The sequence below is a fragment of the Sinocyclocheilus grahami genome, unplaced genomic scaffold (assembly GCF_001515645.1).
Source record: "Sinocyclocheilus grahami isolate Dianchi unplaced genomic scaffold, SAMN03320097.WGS_v1.1 scaffold945.1, whole genome shotgun sequence".
Classification (NCBI taxonomy): domain Eukaryota; kingdom Metazoa; phylum Chordata; class Actinopteri; order Cypriniformes; family Cyprinidae; genus Sinocyclocheilus; species Sinocyclocheilus grahami.
In genome coordinates, this window is record NW_015506124.1 from 265950 (window position 1) to 289072 (window position 23123).

General features: G+C 35.8%; 1 protein-coding gene across 1 annotated transcript in view; it reads right to left on the reverse strand.

Annotated features, from left to right (window-relative positions):
- Positions 1–23123, reverse strand: part of LOC107564536 (collagen alpha-1(XI) chain-like) — a 91899-nt gene that overhangs the window by 57677 nt on the left and 11099 nt on the right. Inside the window, exons 4-10 of the mRNA XM_016249639.1 lie at positions 22184–22346; positions 10464–10562; positions 9699–9782; positions 2206–2511; positions 1158–1217; positions 318–359; positions 108–170 (exon numbers count right to left, since the gene is read on the reverse strand). Of these exons, the coding sequence (XP_016105125.1) occupies positions 108–170; positions 318–359; positions 1158–1217; positions 2206–2511; positions 9699–9782; positions 10464–10562; positions 22184–22346 (817 nt within the window). The remainder of the gene's footprint in view (positions 1–107; positions 171–317; positions 360–1157; positions 1218–2205; positions 2512–9698; positions 9783–10463; positions 10563–22183; positions 22347–23123) is intronic.

Below are 23123 nucleotides of genomic sequence, written 5' to 3' on the forward strand. Positions count from 1 at the left end.
TATATATATATATACATATATATGTGTGTGTGTGTGTGTGTGTGTGTGTGTGTGTGTATATACATATACCCAGATAAGGGATGATTTTATGGGAAATGTCGACTTACTCTCTCACCAGGATCTCCATGGAGGCCAGAGGAGCCTTGTATACCTGGAGTGCCGGGGAGACCCTGAAAAAACGACAAGCAAAACGTCAAAGGCAACGTAACACAGAAAGAAACACTTGCGCAACTCTATGCTGACATTTTCCATAAAGGCATGTTTTCCTATGGAGTTTCTCCTTGTGTGAAAAGAGTGCGAAACAAGGTGATACTCACAGGGGAACCTGGTGGTCCTGGCGGTCCCTCTACTAGCATCCCCTGAAAATAATTAAAAGGGAGAGAAAAAGAAAAAACATTTCAGTTCTGTAGCATGCTTGGCAGGTCGTAAATCTCACAGTATGAGCAGCACAGAAATAAAAAGAAAAGTGAATAATGCAACTGCTGTCAAAATCAGATGAATAATACGTTGACATTTGAAAACATTAATGTAAGAATATTTTTTCCTGGACTGCTACCATCTTCCCTTTGCCATATAACTGTACAAAGAGTAGTTAGGTGGGAGGAAGGAATATTGGAATAGGAATACTGGAATATTGAACATTGGAATATTACAGCCCCAAAATGTAGGATGCATTACATTGATCAAAAGTGATAGTAAAGACTTTTACATTCTTAAAAAAATAAACAAAACAAAACAAAAAAAAGTTTCCATGGTTTCCACAAAATATTAAGCAACAGCTGTTTTCAGCATTTATAATGATAAGAAATTATTCTTGAGCACCAAATCAACATTTTAGAAATTGATTTCTATCATGTGACACTGAAGACTGGAGTGTTAAAATATATTAAAATAGAAAAAAGTTATTTTAAATTGTAATACTATTTCACAATATTACTGTTTTTACTGTATTTTTGATCAAATAAATACATCCTTGATGAGCATAAGAGACTTTCAAAAACATTTAAAAATCCTCTCAACTTTAAACTTATATATAATAGTTAGTGGCCTGGCACATTCTGAACTGACACACTATTGAGGGGAAAAAATATGATGCATAATTTATTAGTAGCTGCATTTCATTTGGTACTTATACTTCATGCAGAGAGTTTACCTACCGGCTCAATGACTGCAGGTTCACCTTTTTGCCCCTTCTCACCGCCATAGCCACCACCTACCTACAACAGACACAAAACAAACTGAGATTTAATGACAGAGAAAGTACTACTCCTGTAGACCAAACAACTGTAAAACAGCACATTAAGCACTACAGCTAATGCCTAAAATGGACTCTATAACTCTATAAAGCTAAGTGGTGAATATGCTCAGTTACTGTGAGGATGATTAGAAATTAAGTGTGAACTCCATCTTTTCCTATAATGTCCACTTACAAGACCCATAGGGAAAGTCATTTGACAATATTTATAAAGTAATTTAACACAAGTATTAAATTCAGAAAAGGAGTACAATGCCACCGTGGTCAGTATGAGTGATGAGTGACGTGACATGATATGGTAACCCATACTTGGAATGCATCTAGTGCTCTGCATTTAACCCATCCAAAGTGCACACACACAGCAGTGAACACACACACCCGTGAACACACACCCGGAGCAGTGGGCAGCCATTTATGCTGTGGCGCCTTACGGGGAGCAGTTGGGGGTTCGGTGCCTTGCTCAAGAGCACCTCAGTCATGGTATTGAAGGTGGAAGAGAGCACTGTACATTCACTCCCCCCACCTACAATCCCTGCCGGTACGAGACTCGAACCCACAACCTTTGGGTTATGAGTCCGACTCTCTAACCATTAGGCCACGACTTCCCCATGTGCTTATGTGTAAACGAGTCTGTGTCAACGAGTACTTGTGTTGAACTGTGAAAATAAGTCTCAAGTTATCACAGATCAACACTGCAATCACACAGCTAACCTTTCATTTCCTGTCTCCCACACACCACAAGCAAAACGGCTACAATTGAGAGACTTTCATGTGCTGCTGTGTCAGCAGACATACTGAAACATAGTATGGTAAATGGACATTATTCCTAGTAATTATGAGCATTAGAATTACAGTTATGTGGTTGCAATAATAAAAAAAAAAACATCCTTGACATTCTCTTGCTACACAATTGACTTGATTCCAACAAAAAGATGGAGAAGTATACTCACATTACTCTCTGTGATCTGTGTTTCAGCAGGTCGGCCCGGTCCAAACTCGCTGTCGTAGGTCGATCCAGTGGGTTTAGCTCCATTAGTATTATAGTCATAGAGCGAATCGTCATAAATGCTGGGGTCTAACTCTTTTGCATCATATTCATTAATGTCGTATTCCTTAAAGTACTGGTTTTCTGCACCATTCGTGTTTTTGGACTCCACAATATCCACATTCTCATTGGTGGCAACGGTGGGATCCACTGCAACTTCTTCTATACCTGTAATGTAGTCGTCTACTATTTCTTCTTTTAGCGATGGATTCTGCCCAGCCCGGGGAGGTAGGAGGTCAGCGAATGAAAGAAACAGAGAGGTTAGTCAATGCAGACACCTACTCAAACTAATTAACTAATTTAATGAAGCTCTACAGGTGAAATTACAATTGCACTAGCAAATTTTCAAAGCATCATCATCATCAAATGGTATCAGTTTAGAAATGACAGTGTGTACTTCTGTATATATACAGTATATAGAGAGAGAGAGTTCTGGCATGAAACATTGTCACATGGCAGCTAATTGGTTCTCTCCTGTATCGGTAGCGAATGAGCTCACTGCTCAATATGCAAATACCTGACTTTTGTTTGCTGTAGCAGTTGGTAGCACACTTCAGATCAGCCTAAATCAACATCTAAGAGAAGTGAATGCTCTTTTAATCCATATAGCTGTGTATATTTGCGTTGTCTGCCTAACTGAATACAACATGAGCAACCGTTAACAATTTTAAACTAAGTGTCATGTTAGCAGTTTGCATTGTATGCAGGGGCAAAATATTAAGCACATTAGCAGCAGCATTTAGCATCTGTGTTTACACAGCTGGAGCAAAAGGCAGTTTAGAGCTTGTATTCGCTCTGAGGACATATTAATAGTAAGGCACATGAAAACAAGTTGAAATATAGCTGCAAGCAGCGATGGCGGGCCCAAGTCGTCAGTGCAAACGCCACCCCGGTGGCATCAGGAGAACGGTGCACAGTGGGCACATGCATTTACAGTAACCCTCTGGCATTCTGGTTTTAAGGGATATGACAATTAAAGGGTTAATCAAAACCATTAAGACTGTGAAACACACATACACAGAACAATATATAAAACTTTAATAACACTTTACAATAAGGTTTCAGTTATTAACATTAACTATATTAATTAACATGAACAATAATTATATAGCATGTATTATTGTCAGTTAATATTCAAAACTTAAACATTAAAAAATTGGTAACACTTTATATTAACTGCACACTATGAATCATTACTTAAGCATTAGTAAATAGTCAATTCATCCTTTATAAAGCATTGTTCCAACAATAGGCATTAGTAAGCAGTTTATAAATACAGCTATAAATGTTTTGTTCTTGAGCATATCTATAATATTTAATAATTGTATTTTCATACTTTATTAATGATCAATTTATAATTTCTAAATTATTACGTTATTTACAAACCAGTTATTTAGGAGTTCATAAGATCGTTTAGAAAGTGTATGTAAATTATTAATAAACTATTTAAATGTACATTTATAAATCTTACATTTATAAATGTATAAATCTTATTATTTAAACACATGCAGCCCTCTACGAACACCTTGGCAATTGAATCGCCATTGGCTAGTAAATTTTTTTGTTTACTCGCCAGACTGATAAATATACATACACATATACATATATACACACATATATACACACACATACATACACACACACACACATACACATACACACATACATATACAGACATGCACATACATATACACATACACAAACATATACACATACACACACATATACACATACTCACACACACACACATATATATATATATATATATATATATATATATATATATATATATATATATATATATATTTGTGTGTTTATAAATATCTGAAAGTACACTCTTAACATCAGTCAGTCAAGCATTATAATATTATAATCAATGTTATTTAATGATAGAACTTTTGTAATTAGAATTAAAACTTGATAACCATGTATGAATGCATATTAGTCATTTTAACTGAACATCGGACTGGTGCTGGTGCTTTTTTGGTCATTCAGTGATAAAAAAAAAAAAAATTGGGGAAAAACTAACAAAAATACTGATTAGATGATAATGATACGAATTCTACTAATAAGAACAATGTAAAACGCACCAAGGATTAATGAGCTACTGGATTTGTGAATATTAATCAGGTTGTGTGCGTTCGCTCGAACTGATTTGCTGAAATCAAAACAGGGACGATAATAGGTGAGCACCAGCCAATGAGATTGCCGTTTGCGCATTAGTTCCACCCACTAGCGGAGAAAGCGGTAGTTCAAGAGTGAAACTCTGAAGCACTCAGTCAGAGTGTTAGGCAACTGAAAATATATCTGAGCTAAACTTACAACTCACACACTGGCGAGTAAAATCTGAGAATTTATTAGCAATTGGCTAATATTAGACATAATTTAGTCGCCCAGAGTGAAGATTTAGTCGCATATACAAGTGATTTACTCGCAATGTAGAGGGTTGACATGATAATAGTTGCTCAGTGTGTTAATAAATGCTTTATAAACACATAGTCCTACCGTAACTCATGATTAAGTCAGGTAGTTATAAAACATTTAGAAGCTGCCAGCCATCTATTTTTGTGAGCTCATCTAAAGTGAGGATTGTTTATACCTTCTAAAGCATTTACAAAGGAGATTTAAAAGCTCATTAATCTTCCAAACAGAAAAGTTAATCAAACACAACACAGAGAGATACAGAACGCAAAAATATTTTTTCAAGATTGAAAAAATTTAACTGTACAACTGTTCACTTGATAAAAAAAAAGAAGAAGAAAAAAAACCTCTGCAATTTCGTAGAAAAAAAAATCAAGTGTACGGTTTCATTATATTCATTCTTTTTTTTTTTTTTGCATCTTGAAATAAATAGTTCTGAGTTATGTATCCCTCTGTGTTGTGTTTGTTTATTTTTTCTGTTAGGAATATAACTGAGCCTTTAAATCTCCTTTAAATCTCCAACATTTTGATTAACTAACATCAACAAACATTAATCAATTCTGTGAAAATATATTGTTCATTGTTAGTTCATATTAGTAAATGCATTTACTAATGTTAACAAATGAGACCTTGTTTTAAAGTGTTACCAAAACCTTAATAATTTATAAGCATTATTTAACTATTTTAATGATCTATAATATTTGTGAAATATTTTTGTCTTCATTACAGTTTAGTCTTCATCTGTGAGCTGAACTGTTGGAAAAAAACAACAACAAAAAAATTACAGATTTTTTTTTTCTGGTTATTAAAGATATGTTTAAAAGTCTCTCTCTCTCTCTCTCTCTCTCTCTCTCTCTCTCTCTTGAGACAAACCCCGGTGGCATCAGGAGAACGGTGCACAGTGGGCACATGCATTTACAGTAACCCTCTGGCATTCTGGTTTTAAGGGATATGACAATTAAAGGGTTAATCAAAACCATTAAGACTGTGAAACACACATACACAGAACAATATATAAAACTTTAATAACACTTTACAATAAGGTTTCAGTTATTAACATTAACTATATTAATTAACATGAACAATAATTATATAGCATGTATTATTGTCAGTTAATATTCAAAACTTAAACATTAAAAAATTGGTAACACTTTATATTAACTGCACACTATGAATCATTACTTAAGCATTAGTAAATAGTCAATTCATCCTTTATAAAGCATTGTTCCAACAATAGGCATTAGTAAGCAGTTTATAAATACAGCTATAAATGTTTTGTTCTTGAGCATATCTATAATATTTAATAATTGTATTTTCATACTTTATTAATGACACTCCCACTCTCAACACACACACACACTCACCCAGCCCCCACCACCCCTCCTTCCTCACACAAGAGGCAGAGTGAGATTAGATGTCTGATAGTTTTTTAATTTTCTGAAACTATTCATATTTCCTCAGAATGACTTGTTCTATGTATGTAAAAAGTTTTGAACTGTTTGGAAGCTGAATTTGAATAATACAACACAATTACTCTGTCATTTTTTCCTGTTATTTGAACAAATCACCACGGCAAAACCGTTCAAGCTATCCAAAATCCATCCGCAATATAAGTTCCTCAATGTGTTGGCATCATGTAGACAAAGTTTGGTGTGTATAGACCAATTTTCCTCTGAGGAGTATGCATTAATTCACAGCTATATTTTTTCAAAAATCCATATTCAAATCAATATAGAAGACTTCCTGTTGGTCGTAGCTAATGACTGTATATTAGAAAGTTGTCCGGCTTGATGAGCACAATATATGTACTAAGTTTGGTGACTGTAGCTAAAACTAACCCCCCAAGTTTTGTCAAAAGGTGGCGCTATAGAGTGCCTCTTCCACGCCCTTTTATGAGCTTTTTCCAGTATCTATCTATCATTAATATTGATATGAGTGTTGAGTTTAATGAAATTCTAAGCATGTTATCTGCACCAAAATCACCAGAAAAGAATATTCAAGTTTGACACGTTGCCATGGCAACAATATTTCAGATATCAATATCCCCTCACCAGTTTTACATCGGCCGTGTTTTGACATTATTCTGAAGAAGTTTGAAGCAAATCGGGTAAAAAATAAGATGATGAATTAAAAGCATTTTGAAAATGACACACTTCCTGATGCCAGTTGGTGGCGCTATGACTTTGACTCCTAATAGTCACATGTATGCGATCGGCATCATACACCGAAAAAAAGAACCTGAAGTTTGATCAAAATCAGACAATGTATGTGTATGTTATAAGACACTTCCTGTTTCTCATTTCTCGCCATAACTTCATCGCCTCGCCATGAGCAAACCGTTCGAGATATCAAAAATCTCTTCGCAATTTAGCGTCCCCCATGTCTTGAGATCATGTTCACCGAGTTTGGTGGCAATCGGTTGGAAATCCTCAGACAAGTATATCAAATTCCAGAGCATGTACTTTTTACACAGCCCTGAATAGCCAACTTCCTGTTGGGTGGAGCCTATGACATGCAGTGCAAAAGTTGTTCGGCTCAATGAGTTCTATATGTGTACTGAGATTCATATGAATACGTGCAAGTATGTGTGAGCTATACATCAAGTTTTCTGGCTGTGTTTCAGGGGGCACCGTAGAGCCCCTCTACCACGCCCAGGTCCCAGCCTCTGTGGCGTCCTAATGGCCGCAGGTTCCAACGCGTGTGCAGATTTTCAAGAGTTTTTGAATATGTTAAGGCCCCCAAAAAGCCCCGGAAGGTTGAAAAAAAAATAAATAGAAAAAAAAAATAATAATCCTTAGGGGATCAATAGGGCCCTGCGCCTTTCTGGCTTGGGCCCTAATAAAATAAGCATTCTTTTGTATGCATTTCAACTGGGGTTCTCCATATACATTGGCGATTATCCCAGTGTTCACGTTCGTTATTTCTAAGGTCGATGTTTTCATTGTGATGAGTGCATGGTTGATTTCAGTTGCATGCAGCGTCAGAAGCACGCGCTTATCACAGTCATATCAACGATAGTGTTGCGGGAGAAGGGAATTAAGAGTTATCGCTATGGTTTTTGCAGTTCCGAGTGAAATGCATTATGGGTAGTATAGTTTGGAGAAAAGTGCTCATGTGACATATGCTATCATGTGTTGTGTAATTCAGAAAACAGAGAAAGAACGTTTATAATTTGCTTTATTTGTTCATTCAAGTCAGTCCACCCAGGAGTTTGTACATTGTAACCCTGATAACTTTAGCTACACGAGAGAGTAAAAAGGCATGCATCGGCTAACTTTGTCCATCTCATCACTGCACGAACACGAATGAACGAGCTGTTATACTGCCACTGGGACTGATGAAGTGTAGAAAGTAACAGCAGATATTAAATGACTAAATTATGATATTTGCTCAGGTGGATGCTGGGGTCTTATCTATAGAATTGCAATGTATATCCATTTTGTTAATTAACATTACACATAGTGCGCGTCTAATTAGAGTTAATCCAGTTGGCGTGGTAGCCCAGGCACACATAGTCGTAGGCCACTATTGTTAAGCTGGTCGACGTGGTAGCCAAGGCTCACATAGTCGTAGGCCACTGTTGTTAAGCCAGTTGGGGTGGTAGCCCAGGCACACATAGATAGTAATACATGTGGTTCACATGGCTCTTCGGAGCAGCAGCAGTATAAATGTCTTGGCGATAGATCTGCTTTGTGTGGGATGTCTTGTCTTTCCTTGTCTGTTCATCTTCATGTGTATGGATACATGCATGTCCATTGATGCAGCAGTTTATCCTTATATTCAGCGGCATGCAAATATTGGCTTGTATTGTTTTGTGTAACGTGTCTCCTGCTTTGTGGGGGGTTATTCATATGTGTCATATGTACAGCAGCAGTATTTCTTACATGCTTACAGCAGCATGTTGTGGATGAATTGGCAGTAGCAAGTCTCGGTACTAGTTGCTCTTGCACTAGCAGCGTAGCAGATCTATCCTGTCAAGACCAAATTCATTAACGTTGTCATGTACATTACCATGCCAATCCCTCAGAGAGTTGTCATGAAAGATATATATACAGTTCATATATATATGGTTAAAATACTTTTTGGGGCAACTTTACGTGACAAACAACTAATAGCATTCAATATGTTTACCACTGCAGTGAACAGAAACTAAAGGTTATAATAAAATGATTATCCATAAATCTGAATTGGTTTGGTTAATAAAAATGACAAACCACAACAACCTTGCATGTGATAATGCTGCACTGGTGTCTCATCTCACTCTGTACATCCTGTGCCTTCCAGCTCTTTTTTTTTTCTTTTACTGGGAAACTATTTTGGCTTTAAGTCTGACAGCTTTCCTCACCCAGGGGCCTTTATGCAGTGAACAAAAGTATTTAAGATTTCTCTAGTTAATCCCAGCCTTTGTATAATACACCAGGAGTGCTTTATGAGGCTGTGTCAGCCCAATAGGTGTATCATTTGAAGCAGACATTTGGCCAACGCTAAATGCAAGACATACTGTTCCAGTTAAAGCTGGATGTTCCTCATTTAGACTTTGTGCGATGTCTTAGAACAAACTGTGACAGAATCATCAAACTTTTGAAATAACATAAATAAGGAAAATGCAATGCTTTCGCTGCTTTCAGCTGAATGTAAACTGTTAAATGGAATAGTGGTTTTTATTTGACTTTTACCCATAAAAATCAGACTGAGGTACAACCACTCAGTAAAGACAAACCACACTGAACCACCTCGAGTAGAGTTGGCACCTCAAATATGGATAATTTTCTACTTTTCTCTCATAGATTTGTAATAACATGATCTAAAATACAACAATTATTTAAATGTATCAGAAAATAAGGTGCAAAATAATAATTTCCTAAAGTTAGAAAAACTGATTTAATTGATCAACTTTAGCAAAAGAAGGCTATTTGAATAGAAATCCACTTAAAATGGAACATGGAAAATTAAACGTAGGAGCATGCAGATCTTTACCTCATTGGCTGGAATGGAAACAGAAGGAGCTTCAGTGCCATAGTCCTGCTCAACATAGTAGTCTCCAGTTTCAACATTGCTGGGCTATGAGTAAATGTCACACAACAGACTCACATCACTCAGAATGAAGAAAAAATGTATCTAATCATGATATGTGAATGTTCATTTATTGTTCATTTTAAAACAACTGCTTATTCTTAGCTGTTTATATCGGAATTTGAAATATGAGCAGTTCAAATGCAAGTAAAAGTTGGATTTGGCAAGTAAATAACAGCTGGCCGGTAACTTTATTACAAAATTCAACATAGCAGTAGATTGTTTAAAATCACTCTGAAAGAAATAAAACTGTCTACAAATGGGAAAAAAATCTCAATGCAACATTTATCATCAAAAATTGATATAGGATAGATTTGCACTGTTTGTCTAATATACCAAGAAAAGAAAAGAAAAACCGCTTCATGTATTTTGTCTCTATGATTTATTTATTTACTCTCATTTTGTCTATATGAAACAATGTTTCATGGTCAATACATTTTCTCAAAATCTGCAGATCTAGCAAAAGGTTAAATTTAGACCCTGCAATTGAATAAAAGTGATGTCACATGAGGAGAGACAAAGGCAAAGTTACTGAGAGCAACAGAACAGTGGAGTGTGAAAGTTGGGGTAATAAATAAAGAGACCACACAGCGTGGAAGTGGGAGGGCTGCAGAAAACCCACAGTGATTGACAGGCACCTGGGCCATACAAATGAGCAAGAGTGTTTACCTTGGTCTCAGTACCGACGTTGTCAGTGGGATTTTCAGTGGCAGTCACTTCTTCGGTGTAGTCATAGAACTCATTATAATTGGTGTATTCAGTATTGTACTGAGAGAGAGATGGATGCATGTTAGAAAGAAAGACTTGAATTCAAAGCCCTTCACAGTATACAGTATAGAGTCCTCAAAACACATTTGAACACTTTTTAAATATCTGATATCCAAAATGAAAAGCGCAAACTTAATAGATAAAATATCAAACCAAATGTATTTATTTTATTTTTTTATTTTTAGTGGGCATAATTTTGAACAATATATCTATACTGTTTTGGGATTTTAAACATAAACTTCTCTTTTTTTTCTTTGGTTGAAAAATGTACTATTTTTATTTATTTATTTATTTTTAAATAAACACCACTTGATTTGATGTTATGCTAAATAATGCTACAAGGTTCATAGGTTTTTAAGTAATATATTTTATATTATAGCTTATATAAAGCTATAAGTTTGATTGCATCATATAATAATTGCTGTTAATAGTGTTCATCGTCTGTTTGATTACGTCTTTAATAGATTTTTCCGTACATTTCTGCCATACGTACGTTGACTGACAGTCACCACTGATAAGCTACCACTAAATATTGTAGAAACTTAATTTGCTGTAAAGTTGCTTTGCAATTATTTGTATCGTGAAATGCGCTGTACAAATAAACTTGAATTGAATTGAAACTTAAATTAAGTGTGGCTACATTTTTAAGTGTTCAAATACGTTTTGGGGTGACTGTATGCTAAAAGTAAAATCATTTGTACATTTTCAATAAGTGCTTGATCATTTAGAATTGAAAGTTTAATGACATTTGTAAGCATTTTAACTTACATGAAATAATGTTTGTTTGAACATTATCTAATGTTTAATAAGTTTATTGGCAAACATTAACAAACACATTATCTCACGTTTTTAACTCTGAATATATATTAACTAATGATCCATTAAGCATTATATAATGTTTGTTAATGATTTATTAATGAAAGTTATTATACAGTGTTACCAGATGCATTGCATGATACATTATTGTCATATCACACAAAATACAAATTGTTAAGAATATGAATCACGCATATTCTTGTATATGCAGTTAACATGATGGGTGATTGGTGAACTACAAAAGTTCAAATATTTAAAAACTTTAATTTCTTTGACCTTCTCATCCATTTAGATCATCAAATCAGTAATGACAAAAGGCTTAGTTTGATTTGATGTTTTACATGACATTTTAAAGAGTAAGTTGGTTGGTTATTTATCGAACTACTGTAACATTTGGCAGATGTTTTTAAAGCATGCAAAGCATTTTATGGTACAAAAGCACAGATTAAATGCTTTGAGCCAAACTGGGCCTTATTTAAGAAACACGAGCAGAATGAATTCTGTGTAATCCATTCACACATATCAAATCACATTCAATTCAATAATTTGAATACAAATCATGTTTCATGAATAAGGTCCAATGATGAAGTTCACTATGGTGTAACTCTCCAGTGCCATCCCTATTGGAGATTCAAAAATAGAATCTTTTTTTAACAGATCCAAAGCATTAACACTGTGCCCAAAATAAGCAATGAGTAACCGTGCCATTTAATTAGTGAAAAGAGACATAAGTAAACAGTACAAAGTATTCTGGTCACCAGTGAAAATACTCACAAAATCAAGAAAATTAAACCTCTATAAAACATAAAAATGCACTTCAAATGTCAGATTATGTGGGTACATGATAGTGAAAATTCTTAGTGTCTTAAAGAGTATTAAAAGAAAATAAAAAAGACTGCAACGTGCCTGCTAATGTTCTATTTTATCATATAATTTTGAGCCACCTTGAGCTTTTGAGCCATTGATAGTTACCATCCAACAAACAAACAAACAAATAACAAGTAATGATTATACTTTTTACAATTGCCGAGAAACATCGAAATCGGGCACGTTCAGAACGTACAGTAATACCAATATTAAATGAACGCAGCAATTAATGTGAAAGACCTGAGATGGTTTTAAACATTTTATTTTGTTGTGTAAAGTTAAACAGAGCACATGTATTCACAGAGTATGTGACACATGGCATTTTACAATTTATAATTAATTTATTGGCTAATTCTGCTTCTAATAAAGTGTACTAATTAAATGTAACACTGCCAAGCCACTTGCACACAAACACTTTTTGAAAGTTGTTAAGCACTTATATGGCAGTCAATTTAACAATTCAACAAAGAGCTATTGTTAAGTCCTTCCCAATAATTAAATTACTTTCATAAACGAGCAATCATAAACATACGCTTCCAATTCTCTGCTTGTTGTCTTCTCTAATTGTAATAAGGTGCGTGAACATAAGGTGAGGTATATATTGTAAATTAACAGAAAGGACTTGTCCATCAGAAAGGAATTAATTTAAATCCCAATGCATCATCTGAGCTGATAACAGAGAAAAAAGAACTGAGGCGTGGTGGACTGGCTGTATTCCACTGGCTGCAGAAGAGAAGCAAAAAGGAAGAAATATCCAGCTGCGAGTCGGTTTACGGCATTAAAGGGTCTTGCCAGGCTTGGAGCCTGCCATGGCTGTAGCCAGCGAGCTGGATGAAAGGCATAAATATCGTCCTGGGCCATTAAAAATGCATCCCCATTTCCCACATGTGTCTTAAAGCATTTGGTACGGCGCAGGGGAGCTCCTTGCAGGGGAAAAGAACGGGCCTGTGTCCAAACTTCCTAATAGATATAGATATTAGGTTGCTGATGCTGGACTGCTGATAGCACTAGTAAGTTAACATTGGTTATAAAGCTACATATCATCTGACTATATAGTTATGTAATTTGTTTTTAGCACTCTGAATTAATTAGCTGATTTGTCCATTGGTTTTGCTCTGTCCATCTTCCACGATACGTGATGCTACATTTTCCATCCCCTGTTGTGGTGTAATTCTCAATACCCCAAGCAGCCATTACAGTGATTTATCAACATGTTACAATCAGGAGTTATTTAACAGCTGAGAGACATAACTTCACTCTTCCAGGTATTCCAGAGTTAGCCGTGGAGAGGCTTTCCCAGTGAGCATGCAGGAGTCATTAAAGAAAAATATATTTCCACGCCACTCAAAAGTGGGCTCAGACTCTGTGGCAGGGGGAAAAATAGTTTCCACCATGAGCTCATTGGTTATTCTATGAAATATTATTGTAAAACGTTGACGCACTGAAAAAGCTTAATATCGAAAATCAGAGAAACCGCACTGTTTCAATGTGGGATTAGCAGAAGAGTTTAATCCCTCTATATCACACTTGAGATTCACATTAGATTCCATAAGGACAGTTTGTACAGACCTGCAGCTCTAATAAAACATTCTGTACCACAATAATAGACTAAATATTACATAAAAAATTTTGTTTTAGTTGATTACTCTACAGGGGTAGGCAAGTTCGACCCTAAAGAGCCGCAGTCCTGCAGAGTTCAGCTCCAACCCTATGTCTTCAGGATTACTAAGGCTACAGGCAGGTGAGGTTTTTTTTCAGGGTTGGTCTTATTCCTAGTCTGAGTCCCATCCAATGAGTCTCCATCATTGGACGGGAGTTGTTTTTCTAAGCGTCTGGCACATCTACTTCCTCACTATTGAGAACATAGGTAATATAAAAAGCATGGCTCTGAACTAAACACTGACGGAAACAGGGAGATATAAATCTACTTTGAATACTTGAGCATCCATTTGGGATTGCCCTGTTTTACAATGTCTGCTGAGTACTGTGTTAATTCATAACAGACACATTATTTTCAACGTGAAGTACTCCTTGTACAGCACAGTGAGCTAATTTCATATTCTGGATATTGAATATTGAAAAAAAGGCCAAAAACTTCCAACAACAGATTGGTATCAAAATCCCCACAAGCTACTTGTTCTGGATTGATTTTCTTCATGTGCATCACTAGTCCATTTAAAATCTCTGAATGTATTAGTTACATGCTCTATTAAGTCTGTTCAGGGTTAGAGTAAAAACACTAACATCGGCAAGAATTGAATACAATCTAGGCTACAGATGTCAAAAGTACCAGTACTTACTGTTATTATTATTATTATATATTTTTTTAAAGATGCAATGATTTCAGACTCTCTGCAGCCGTAGTACAAGGTACCAACTCAATTTCAGTACCCAAGTGCTGTATGACAGACAGGCAGACATTTCCAAATGGCCAGCTAAAAAAAAAAATTATACATTTATAATTGTCTATAAATGTCCACAGACAGGACAAAAAAAAATAAAAAATCTAAAACTACACCCTTAACCAACACATTCTCAAAGGCTTCCTCTGCTTCTCAAATTCTTCCTTTAATTACAACAGGAACCTGTGGCGTTCTTCTATCCTGCTGCGGTAATGATAATATTCTCAAGTGTGCTGCAGGTCAATTTTATATAAAACCGCTCAGATCACTTCAGCCTAATGACCAGCACTATCACTGTACATACAAGACTTTATTGGCCTAACTAACCTAAAAACTGACAGTGTACAAAAAGATCATCTTAAAGATCTAAACTGAAGCCTGCACTGTTTTTTGCATTTCAGCAGATATAATGCATTTATACCTGAGCCACTGATGTTTGAGTAGAGTGATATGAAAGATATATCTGCCTCAAAGGTGTTGGAAATTGAGGATATTTAGTGGAAAAAAGGAAATGTTAATCTATTTAACAGCAACTTCATTAATTAATTCAATTACTATTATTCTACTTTTGGTCTCATTAACTAAGGTTTAAATCAGAAATTGTCAGCAGAGTTAAAGTTGAGTTAAGATGAATTGTTCAGTAAGAGCAATAACATGCATATAGAAATGAGATGGATTACTGGGTTTCTAGTAAAGATGATCAGATCTGCAAAAAGTGTGCTGAAAGAACAAGTGTTTTTTTTCAGTCACAGCGTGACAAAACTTAATGGAGTAACTCTGTAAACTGAGTTTAACACATGACATTCACCCATTCTTATCATCGCCCTTACCTGATGAAGTGTTAATGCCCTATTCTTCTGAAGACTGTGCAATTTACATGTCAGAGGTCAAGCCCAGAGAAGAAAGTTTGGTTCATTATGTGTGCAGACTAAACCAGACCAAAGGTTAAATCAGTGCTTATGATTACCACTGTCAGCACTCTGTAATTATGAATTGAGGAATGCCAGGCATTCCTGCCAGTCCCTATGACCTGCCGTGTGACCTTTCTGTCACAATAGGCAACAGACTTGGAGAGTGAACATTAAAGTCAAATGTAAATTGACAATGCAAAGTAGGCTCACACAAAATGGGTAGCGGACCAAAAGCTGTTGACAACCTCTTGTTTAAATGAACTGGTTGACTAGTTGCAACACCTAAAATATACACTTAGGGTCCATTCACACAGAATGTGTTTTTGTGTTTAAAAATGTGAGACATGAGGTCTAGTGCAGGGTTGTCCAATCCTGTTCCCAGAGGGCCACTGTCCAAACGCAACTGAACCAGCTAATCAAGGGGTGCGTCTCAATCAGCTCCCTAGTTTAGCAGTCATGCACTGATCAGGAAGTCGGGCATTTTAAGGCAAAATACTTCCAGTGCACTGGAACGTTCGCTCCCTGAAAATTTCCACAATGCATCACAAAAAACAGGGAGCATCAATGCTCACTACACTCCCTTACCATCACATTTCTGAAGCGCTGAACAGAAAACACATGAGCCAACTCAATAAATATCATGAAGCACGATATAATTTTTGAAAAGGCAAACCATTTTTTATGTCGGCATAAACACATAGCTAGACAAGTAGTGAACATAGTAGTCATTCCGCTGGAAATTGAGTAATCACTGTCCCAATGTGTAGTGAGCCAGAGTCCTTACCAGTGCACTCTTAAAAATAAAGGTGCTTCACGATGCCATAGAAGAACCTTTTTTTGGTTCCATAAAGAACCTTTAACATCTGAAGAACCTTTCTGTTTCACAAAAGGTTATTTGTGGTGAAAGAAGGTTCTTCAGATTATAAAAAGGTAAGAAAGAGATGGTTCTTTAAAGAACCTTTGACTGAATGGTTAGGAAAATACAGAATGGAATAATATCATGGAAAATGCAGATTGTTTGAAAAGTGAATAAACAGCAACTGACTGTCAAATGCAGGAAACGTGGAGTATCTAATGCACCCCAGATCTTATTTCACATTTTCATGAAATACAGACTGTACTTACCAATACTGTGGTAAGATGTGGGAAAAAGCTTTGTTTTATGCACAGGCAGACAGATTCTATGCACACTTTGAATAACACTAGTGTACTAAGGAAAAAAAAAAATCTAACGATGGTTTAAGCATTAATACACCCCACCCCGACTTACTTGCCCCATTCCAGAGCAATCCTCCAAACAGCAGCCACTACAAAGCCTTGAAGCTGGCCTTAAATGTTACCTTATCACTCTACTGGGAGCCGTTAAACAGTAAAATATGTTTCCCGGCAGTGAGCAGGACACAGGTGGAGGCCAGTCGGGGAGAGGAGGATACAGAGATTTAAAAAAAGAGGGAGATAGTAAAGGCCAAATGTGTAACGGCATATAGTAACATCTTTGAGGAAACGACAGCCTATGTGACCAGTATGTCCACAGGTGGTCTGAAGACTGTACACTCTTAGAAAGAACAGGTACAAAAGGTACAAAATCTGTCACTGGAGTGGTACCTTTTAGGGACTAATATGTACACTTTAGGTAAAAATACATAACTTTAAGGTACCAATGTAGAGCCTTTAGGTACAAAGGTGCAACTTTTGAAAAGGTACCACCTCATTGACAGCTTTCTTTTTTTCTGAGAAGTCCAGTCCAGTTATACAACAGTTAAACAATTAAACACAGGATAACTTAAAAAAGATGCTCTGTTCAAAAGTGAGGCAAATTACACTGTGAACAATTTTTTTTTAAGTTTTAAATGAAACAAAGATTATTGCAAGACAACTTTTTTTCAGTCTTTCTACTTTAAAATGTCATGTTTGATTCAATGTTACTTGCAGTTTCTTTCAGTTTATTTGTTCAATTTATTAGCAATTGGGAAATTGGAAAGCAAATTCTACACCAAATTTTTTTTTCAGTGTACTCTTAAAAATTAAACATGTTAATGTATTTTTAATTGCATATCACATTATTTTACCAAAGCTAAAAATTATGGTAGTAATGAATTTCATTAGTTTCAAGCTATTAGCTTAGCATAGCATTAAGTGATTATAAAAAGCTCTTTTAACTATAGCTTCTTAACATGCATGCTGATTTGTTTTTCACATTGAACACAAAAAGTGATTAAAGCATCTTCACACAGGCAGAGAAGTAGGGCTGCACGATAAATCAAAATGGAATCGAGATCGCGATTCGTCAGAAGCTGTGATTGTCATGCGTATCTTTCAGTGAAGCACGGTTCTGTGATCAGTAGTAAATCTCCATCCAAAGGCCAGAGGGTGCTTTCGCGCTGAAACTTCAAATATGCCCTGAAAAAGTAATACAGGAAATGCCTATCGCTGCAGCTGAATAAACAGAAGATTCAACTGCTTTCATTGATTCAACGTGACTAATAAACACACAACTACGGCAATATACGGTTTATTGGAGTTCTTATTATTATAATTTTCATTAAAATAACGTATATATTTATAATGCAATGCCTTTATCACTGCTTAAATACTATGAAATATGTTGCGTGCCTTATTCTGTGTAAGAAGCCACATCATCTGACAGAAGGATTTATTTCAAACACTCGACTGACGTTATGAAGTGAGTTTGGAGTAAAAATATGTTATTAAATGTGGTATTTTCACATGCTTTCAGATGAAGCAGCATTGACTTCACAGAGCCGTAGTTGACTGAGAAGCTATGCAAACAGCTGTCATTATCGTGAACGATTTCTTCGATTTCAGAATCGCGCAATAAAATGCGATTTTTTTTGCGTAACTTGTCAGTGAACTACGGCTCTGTGTAGTCAATTCTGCTCCATCTGAAAGCACGTGATGATGATTTCTTGCTGATTACAGAACCGGCATTACTAACAAATTGCGCATGACAATCGCATTCGATTAATCGTGCAGCCCTACAGAGAAGTGCACAAAAGGTGATTTCAAGTCACAACCTATTCAAATTTTCGTCACAAAACACCAAGCTGAACACAATCTCTTAAACCGCTATCTCAGCCAAGTCATAGCACACTCTGATCATATTTTCCCCTCAGTTGCAGTTCCAGTTTCACACCTGCTTAAGCAATCTGCAAAGGCTAGAAACACAGACGCTCCAACATGAGGTATGCTGCTAGTTCAGACCTAGTAGCTCATCTCCAATGACAAACACAGCTATCTCACAAAAAAATGTGGTTTTACATTTGCTTGCAACTTAAATGTGTATCTGCTCTACTAGTGTTGCGAAACAGAATTGCAAAAATAATGACTGTTGTCAAGGTTTCTTGAACGATCAGCCTACAAACTGTTTATTCATTGTGTCACTACAAATGCGCACAAGTACAAAGATCAGTAGCAACTATACACAAGTGTTTCAGACAGGGACCTCTTTTTTTTAAATTGTTAAATAAACAAGAAGCTATTATGTAATTTACATTTTAGACACAGAATTGCCAATTACGTTCAATGAAAATAGTTCCAAACAAAGCCAAACTAGAAATAGCGGCTTCTTTGAACCACACATCAGTGCTGGTGTTTAGTTTTGGAATGAATGAATGAATGAATTGTTGAATGATTGATTCTTTGATTCACTCATAAAGACAGTAATTTTTCACCACCACATGTAACAATGTAACCTGCAGAAAGAGACACTAAAAGGTTCAAGGATGTTATGAACAAATTAATGGGGGAAAAACTCCACCTATGTGTTATTCTGTGACAAAAAGACATTCATTTCAACAACAAGATGATCACACTTCTTAAAAATCGCAAAGATGACACACACAGTCATAATCTGAAAATCAAATGTTCTGCTCTTGATCAGAGTTATTCAGCTTAATTTTTCCATCCACTCAATGTCAAACACATGTCCTCGAATGAACACTAATTTGGATTCCTTATGACATGCTGGACTTCTGGCCAGAGATCCTTAAATCCATGCCATATCTCACAGGGCTGGCTAAGCCTGGATACTTCCTTGGCCAAGAGTGACAAGATATGTTTCCCAATTCACAAACAGTCCTTGCAAAGAACTTTGGTAAAACAACATGAACGTGCATATAACGTGCACATATAAAATGATATCTGAATAGTTTAGAGAATTTTTTAAAAAACTTAACATCTGAGAATATGTTAACCACATTGACATGAATTCAGACAAAAGTCAAATATAGGCTAAAGGTATACGTTAAAGAAGAAAAGTTGACCTGTGTTCTCAAGACAAGGGGATTTTCTTAAATGTCAAGTCGGGGTAAGTTGTCACATATTTCTTAAACCAAGTTGTGAATTGTTTTGTGATATATTTATTCAGTTTATTAGTTGCCTTACTATTAACAATGGTTTCATAATGTTGTTCTTTACTTTTTTCAATTTTTGGTTTTCCAAGTTCCACGATCATTTTCAATTAAACAATTAAAATGTGGCTGAAAAAAAATATGACAGTTTCCAGTGTGTGAAAACTTGCCCTGTTATTGGGGCTATTTTTCCTGGACAATATCAGTGGAAATGTTCAGTTGCAGCTAAGTTTTTAACATGAAACTTTCAAAAATTAACACCCTGAGAGAAAAGTACTCTCTACAAACTAACCCTGGTGTGCTTTATATACTCTACAGTATTATTTATATATATATATAAAGAGAGAGAGAGAGAAAGAGAGAGACTATATTGTAACCTTCACTTAGAAGAGAAGGTTACTATATAGTTTATTTATTCTCTCTTAAGTGTGTCAATTTGCTGAAATCACGCTTGCCAGTCCAATGCTGTGATTGTCTCATGCCATTATCACGGAAGTCATCAGAATTCATTCCCTGGGCTGTGTAATATGAATATATTTTGAATATATTTCTTGTGTGGCTGCCTGGTGTGTAGGTTGTAACCTTACCCTCTCTTCCAAAACACACACATATACAAACAAACACAACTTAAATGTTATTCAGCATAAGCATCTGCAAATACTCTCTCCATCTAGAGGAAAGGTTACAACATAAACTAAAAAGCCACAAAAGTAATTTCCAAAGACCACATACAGGTGTTTGAGGGACCTGGGGGTAATAATCCTTCCTTACTAATGCTATATTTCTTCGATTTAGCCTACATGCAATGCATATACACAAATATGCATTCATTTATATTTTGTTTTACAGAAACGCCAATATACCCAAAATTGCAGTTTATGTTTGAGGTAAAAACAAAGCAAAAACCACAAGAAGTTCATTTCACATCGCTAAAAACCTATTAGCAAAACTTTTGACAGTTCAAGGTTTTCATCATAATCACACAATGCATGAAAAGCAACTCTCTTTACTGAAACATCTGTGCAATTATTTGACATAGTTTCCAACATTATGAGCAATCGTACAGTGGATGGAAGAATTGAGAGATGAGCTGCTAAGCAATTGCTGAAAATGAGCCCATTAACTATGGCAGATTTACCTCTCAGGCTGTATATTTTGCAGGCTCATCAACTCTCTGACTAACACTGGGGCTAGCAGGGAAGAGGAAGAAATAGGATCAGAATTTCGAAAGATTCCTGTGCGGTACAACATCTCTAACCTGAAGCGAAAATTTTGCATGCTGTTCTTATTAGACAACATTCCTTCAGCTCACATCAAAGACAGACTCTGCAGATATTGTCTCGCAATCGGGCATGCAGAATTACACAGGATTGCTGCGTTGCTTCATACAGCAAAGAGAAATGTGAACAGAATACTTCAAGCTTTAGTAAACTTTGCTTAGTATGTGGTTTACATTACTGTAATTCCACTGAGGTGTATCTTATGTGGATGTTTATAGTATACTACTGCTCTTTTATAGCTCAGGAGAATTAAGTTGCTTTTTGTTGCAAGTATAAATTTGGCCTCAATGTGTCCTTTTCTTTTCCTGTGGGGAATAAAAATGGTTCATTTAAAAGCAATCAACCACAACTAGTATTTTCCTTAAAAGTCACAGCATGTCACCATGTTTATAAGCCATTCGCACTGGAATCAACAGCTTTCCATATATGATCAAATGTGCCAAATATGTATAGTAGTTTAATTGTAAATATATTGGCTGCAATGCTCTTTTGTTCAAAAACTCTGTATTGAAAAGTCATCAGCATCTTTTCGTGATTTATGGGCAAATAAAACCCACTGACATGCCGTCATTTGAAAGTGAAATGAAAGGCTCTTGACAAACATTATTTGACTGAGCAGTAAATCAAATAATTTGCCAATTTCCTGCTTAGCATCATTCGTACGGATTCGACACACACAGTGTGAGTATTCTTTGTGGCCAAATGTAAATAAGCCAAATTTAAGTGGCTAAACAGTTCCTTCTCTCACAGAAAACAAAAACTGTCACTGGGGTGGTACTTTCAAAAGATACTAATAAGTACACATTTGGTATTAACACGCACCCTTTAAGGGTAAATTATGTACAAATGTGTACCTTTCGAAATGGTATCACACAAGCGACAGTTGTGGTACCTTTTTTTTCTGAGAGTGTATCATTGGACTGCCAACACAAATCATAACAAGAATGGACTGTATCCACCAGGGTTTTTGCTTGCCTCAAAAACTTCCTCGTCCAGGATTCTGGTCCCGAAGACTGTGATGCCATCGGTGTTAATGATTGCGTGGTCACTTCTGCTTAGTGGTTTAGAAATCTTCTTCTTACAGTCCACAATCATTGTGATGGTCTTCTTTTCGATGCTAATAGCCACACGGTGCCACCTATCAGTTGGGAGGAAATTGAGTGGGAAAGACAACAAAGAAGAACCATGAAGTTTGTGATTGCTCAGGTTGTAGAATGATATATGTTTACTTTCCCTTGCATAACCAAAACGCATGTTCGGTTCTTTATACAGTGAGAAAAACGTCTGCCCGCCATTGAGGGAGGTTTGTATTAGTACAGGATGTTCCTAAATAAAATCATTTAAACGGAAAAGACAAACAGCATTCTCTCCATGTGCATTTAAAAAGGCATTTTACTAAGCATCGCCTCTCATATTGACTTAATTATAAATATTTCACAAGCTGGTTTTTGTTTAATACCATGTTTTCTCAAATTAAAAAAAAAGGTTTACATTACATGAATTGTGAGAATACACCATTGTTTCATTACATATAAACCTCAATGTGGCTAATCAAAAGCACAGAAACTTACAGCCATTCTCGTTTCTTTTAAAGTAAATGTTTGCTTTGCTAAATTAGTTACACATGACTGCGTATTCACAGTTTTCCTACTTTAATTATATCTATATAGATAAATAATTGAGTAAGCTGATGGGAAATAGTACCAATAATAAACACAGTGGACTAAACTAGCAACTAGGAAAAATTCATAAGCAAATTGCATAACCAATTCAAACACATTCAACGGCCAGTTGATTAAAACTGTACTACAGCTTGTTCGAAACACAAAAAAGATGGTATGGCCCATTAAAAAAAAAAAAGATTACTTCTGAAATTGATGTATTATACTGTACTACTCTGAAGAAAAAAGTTTCA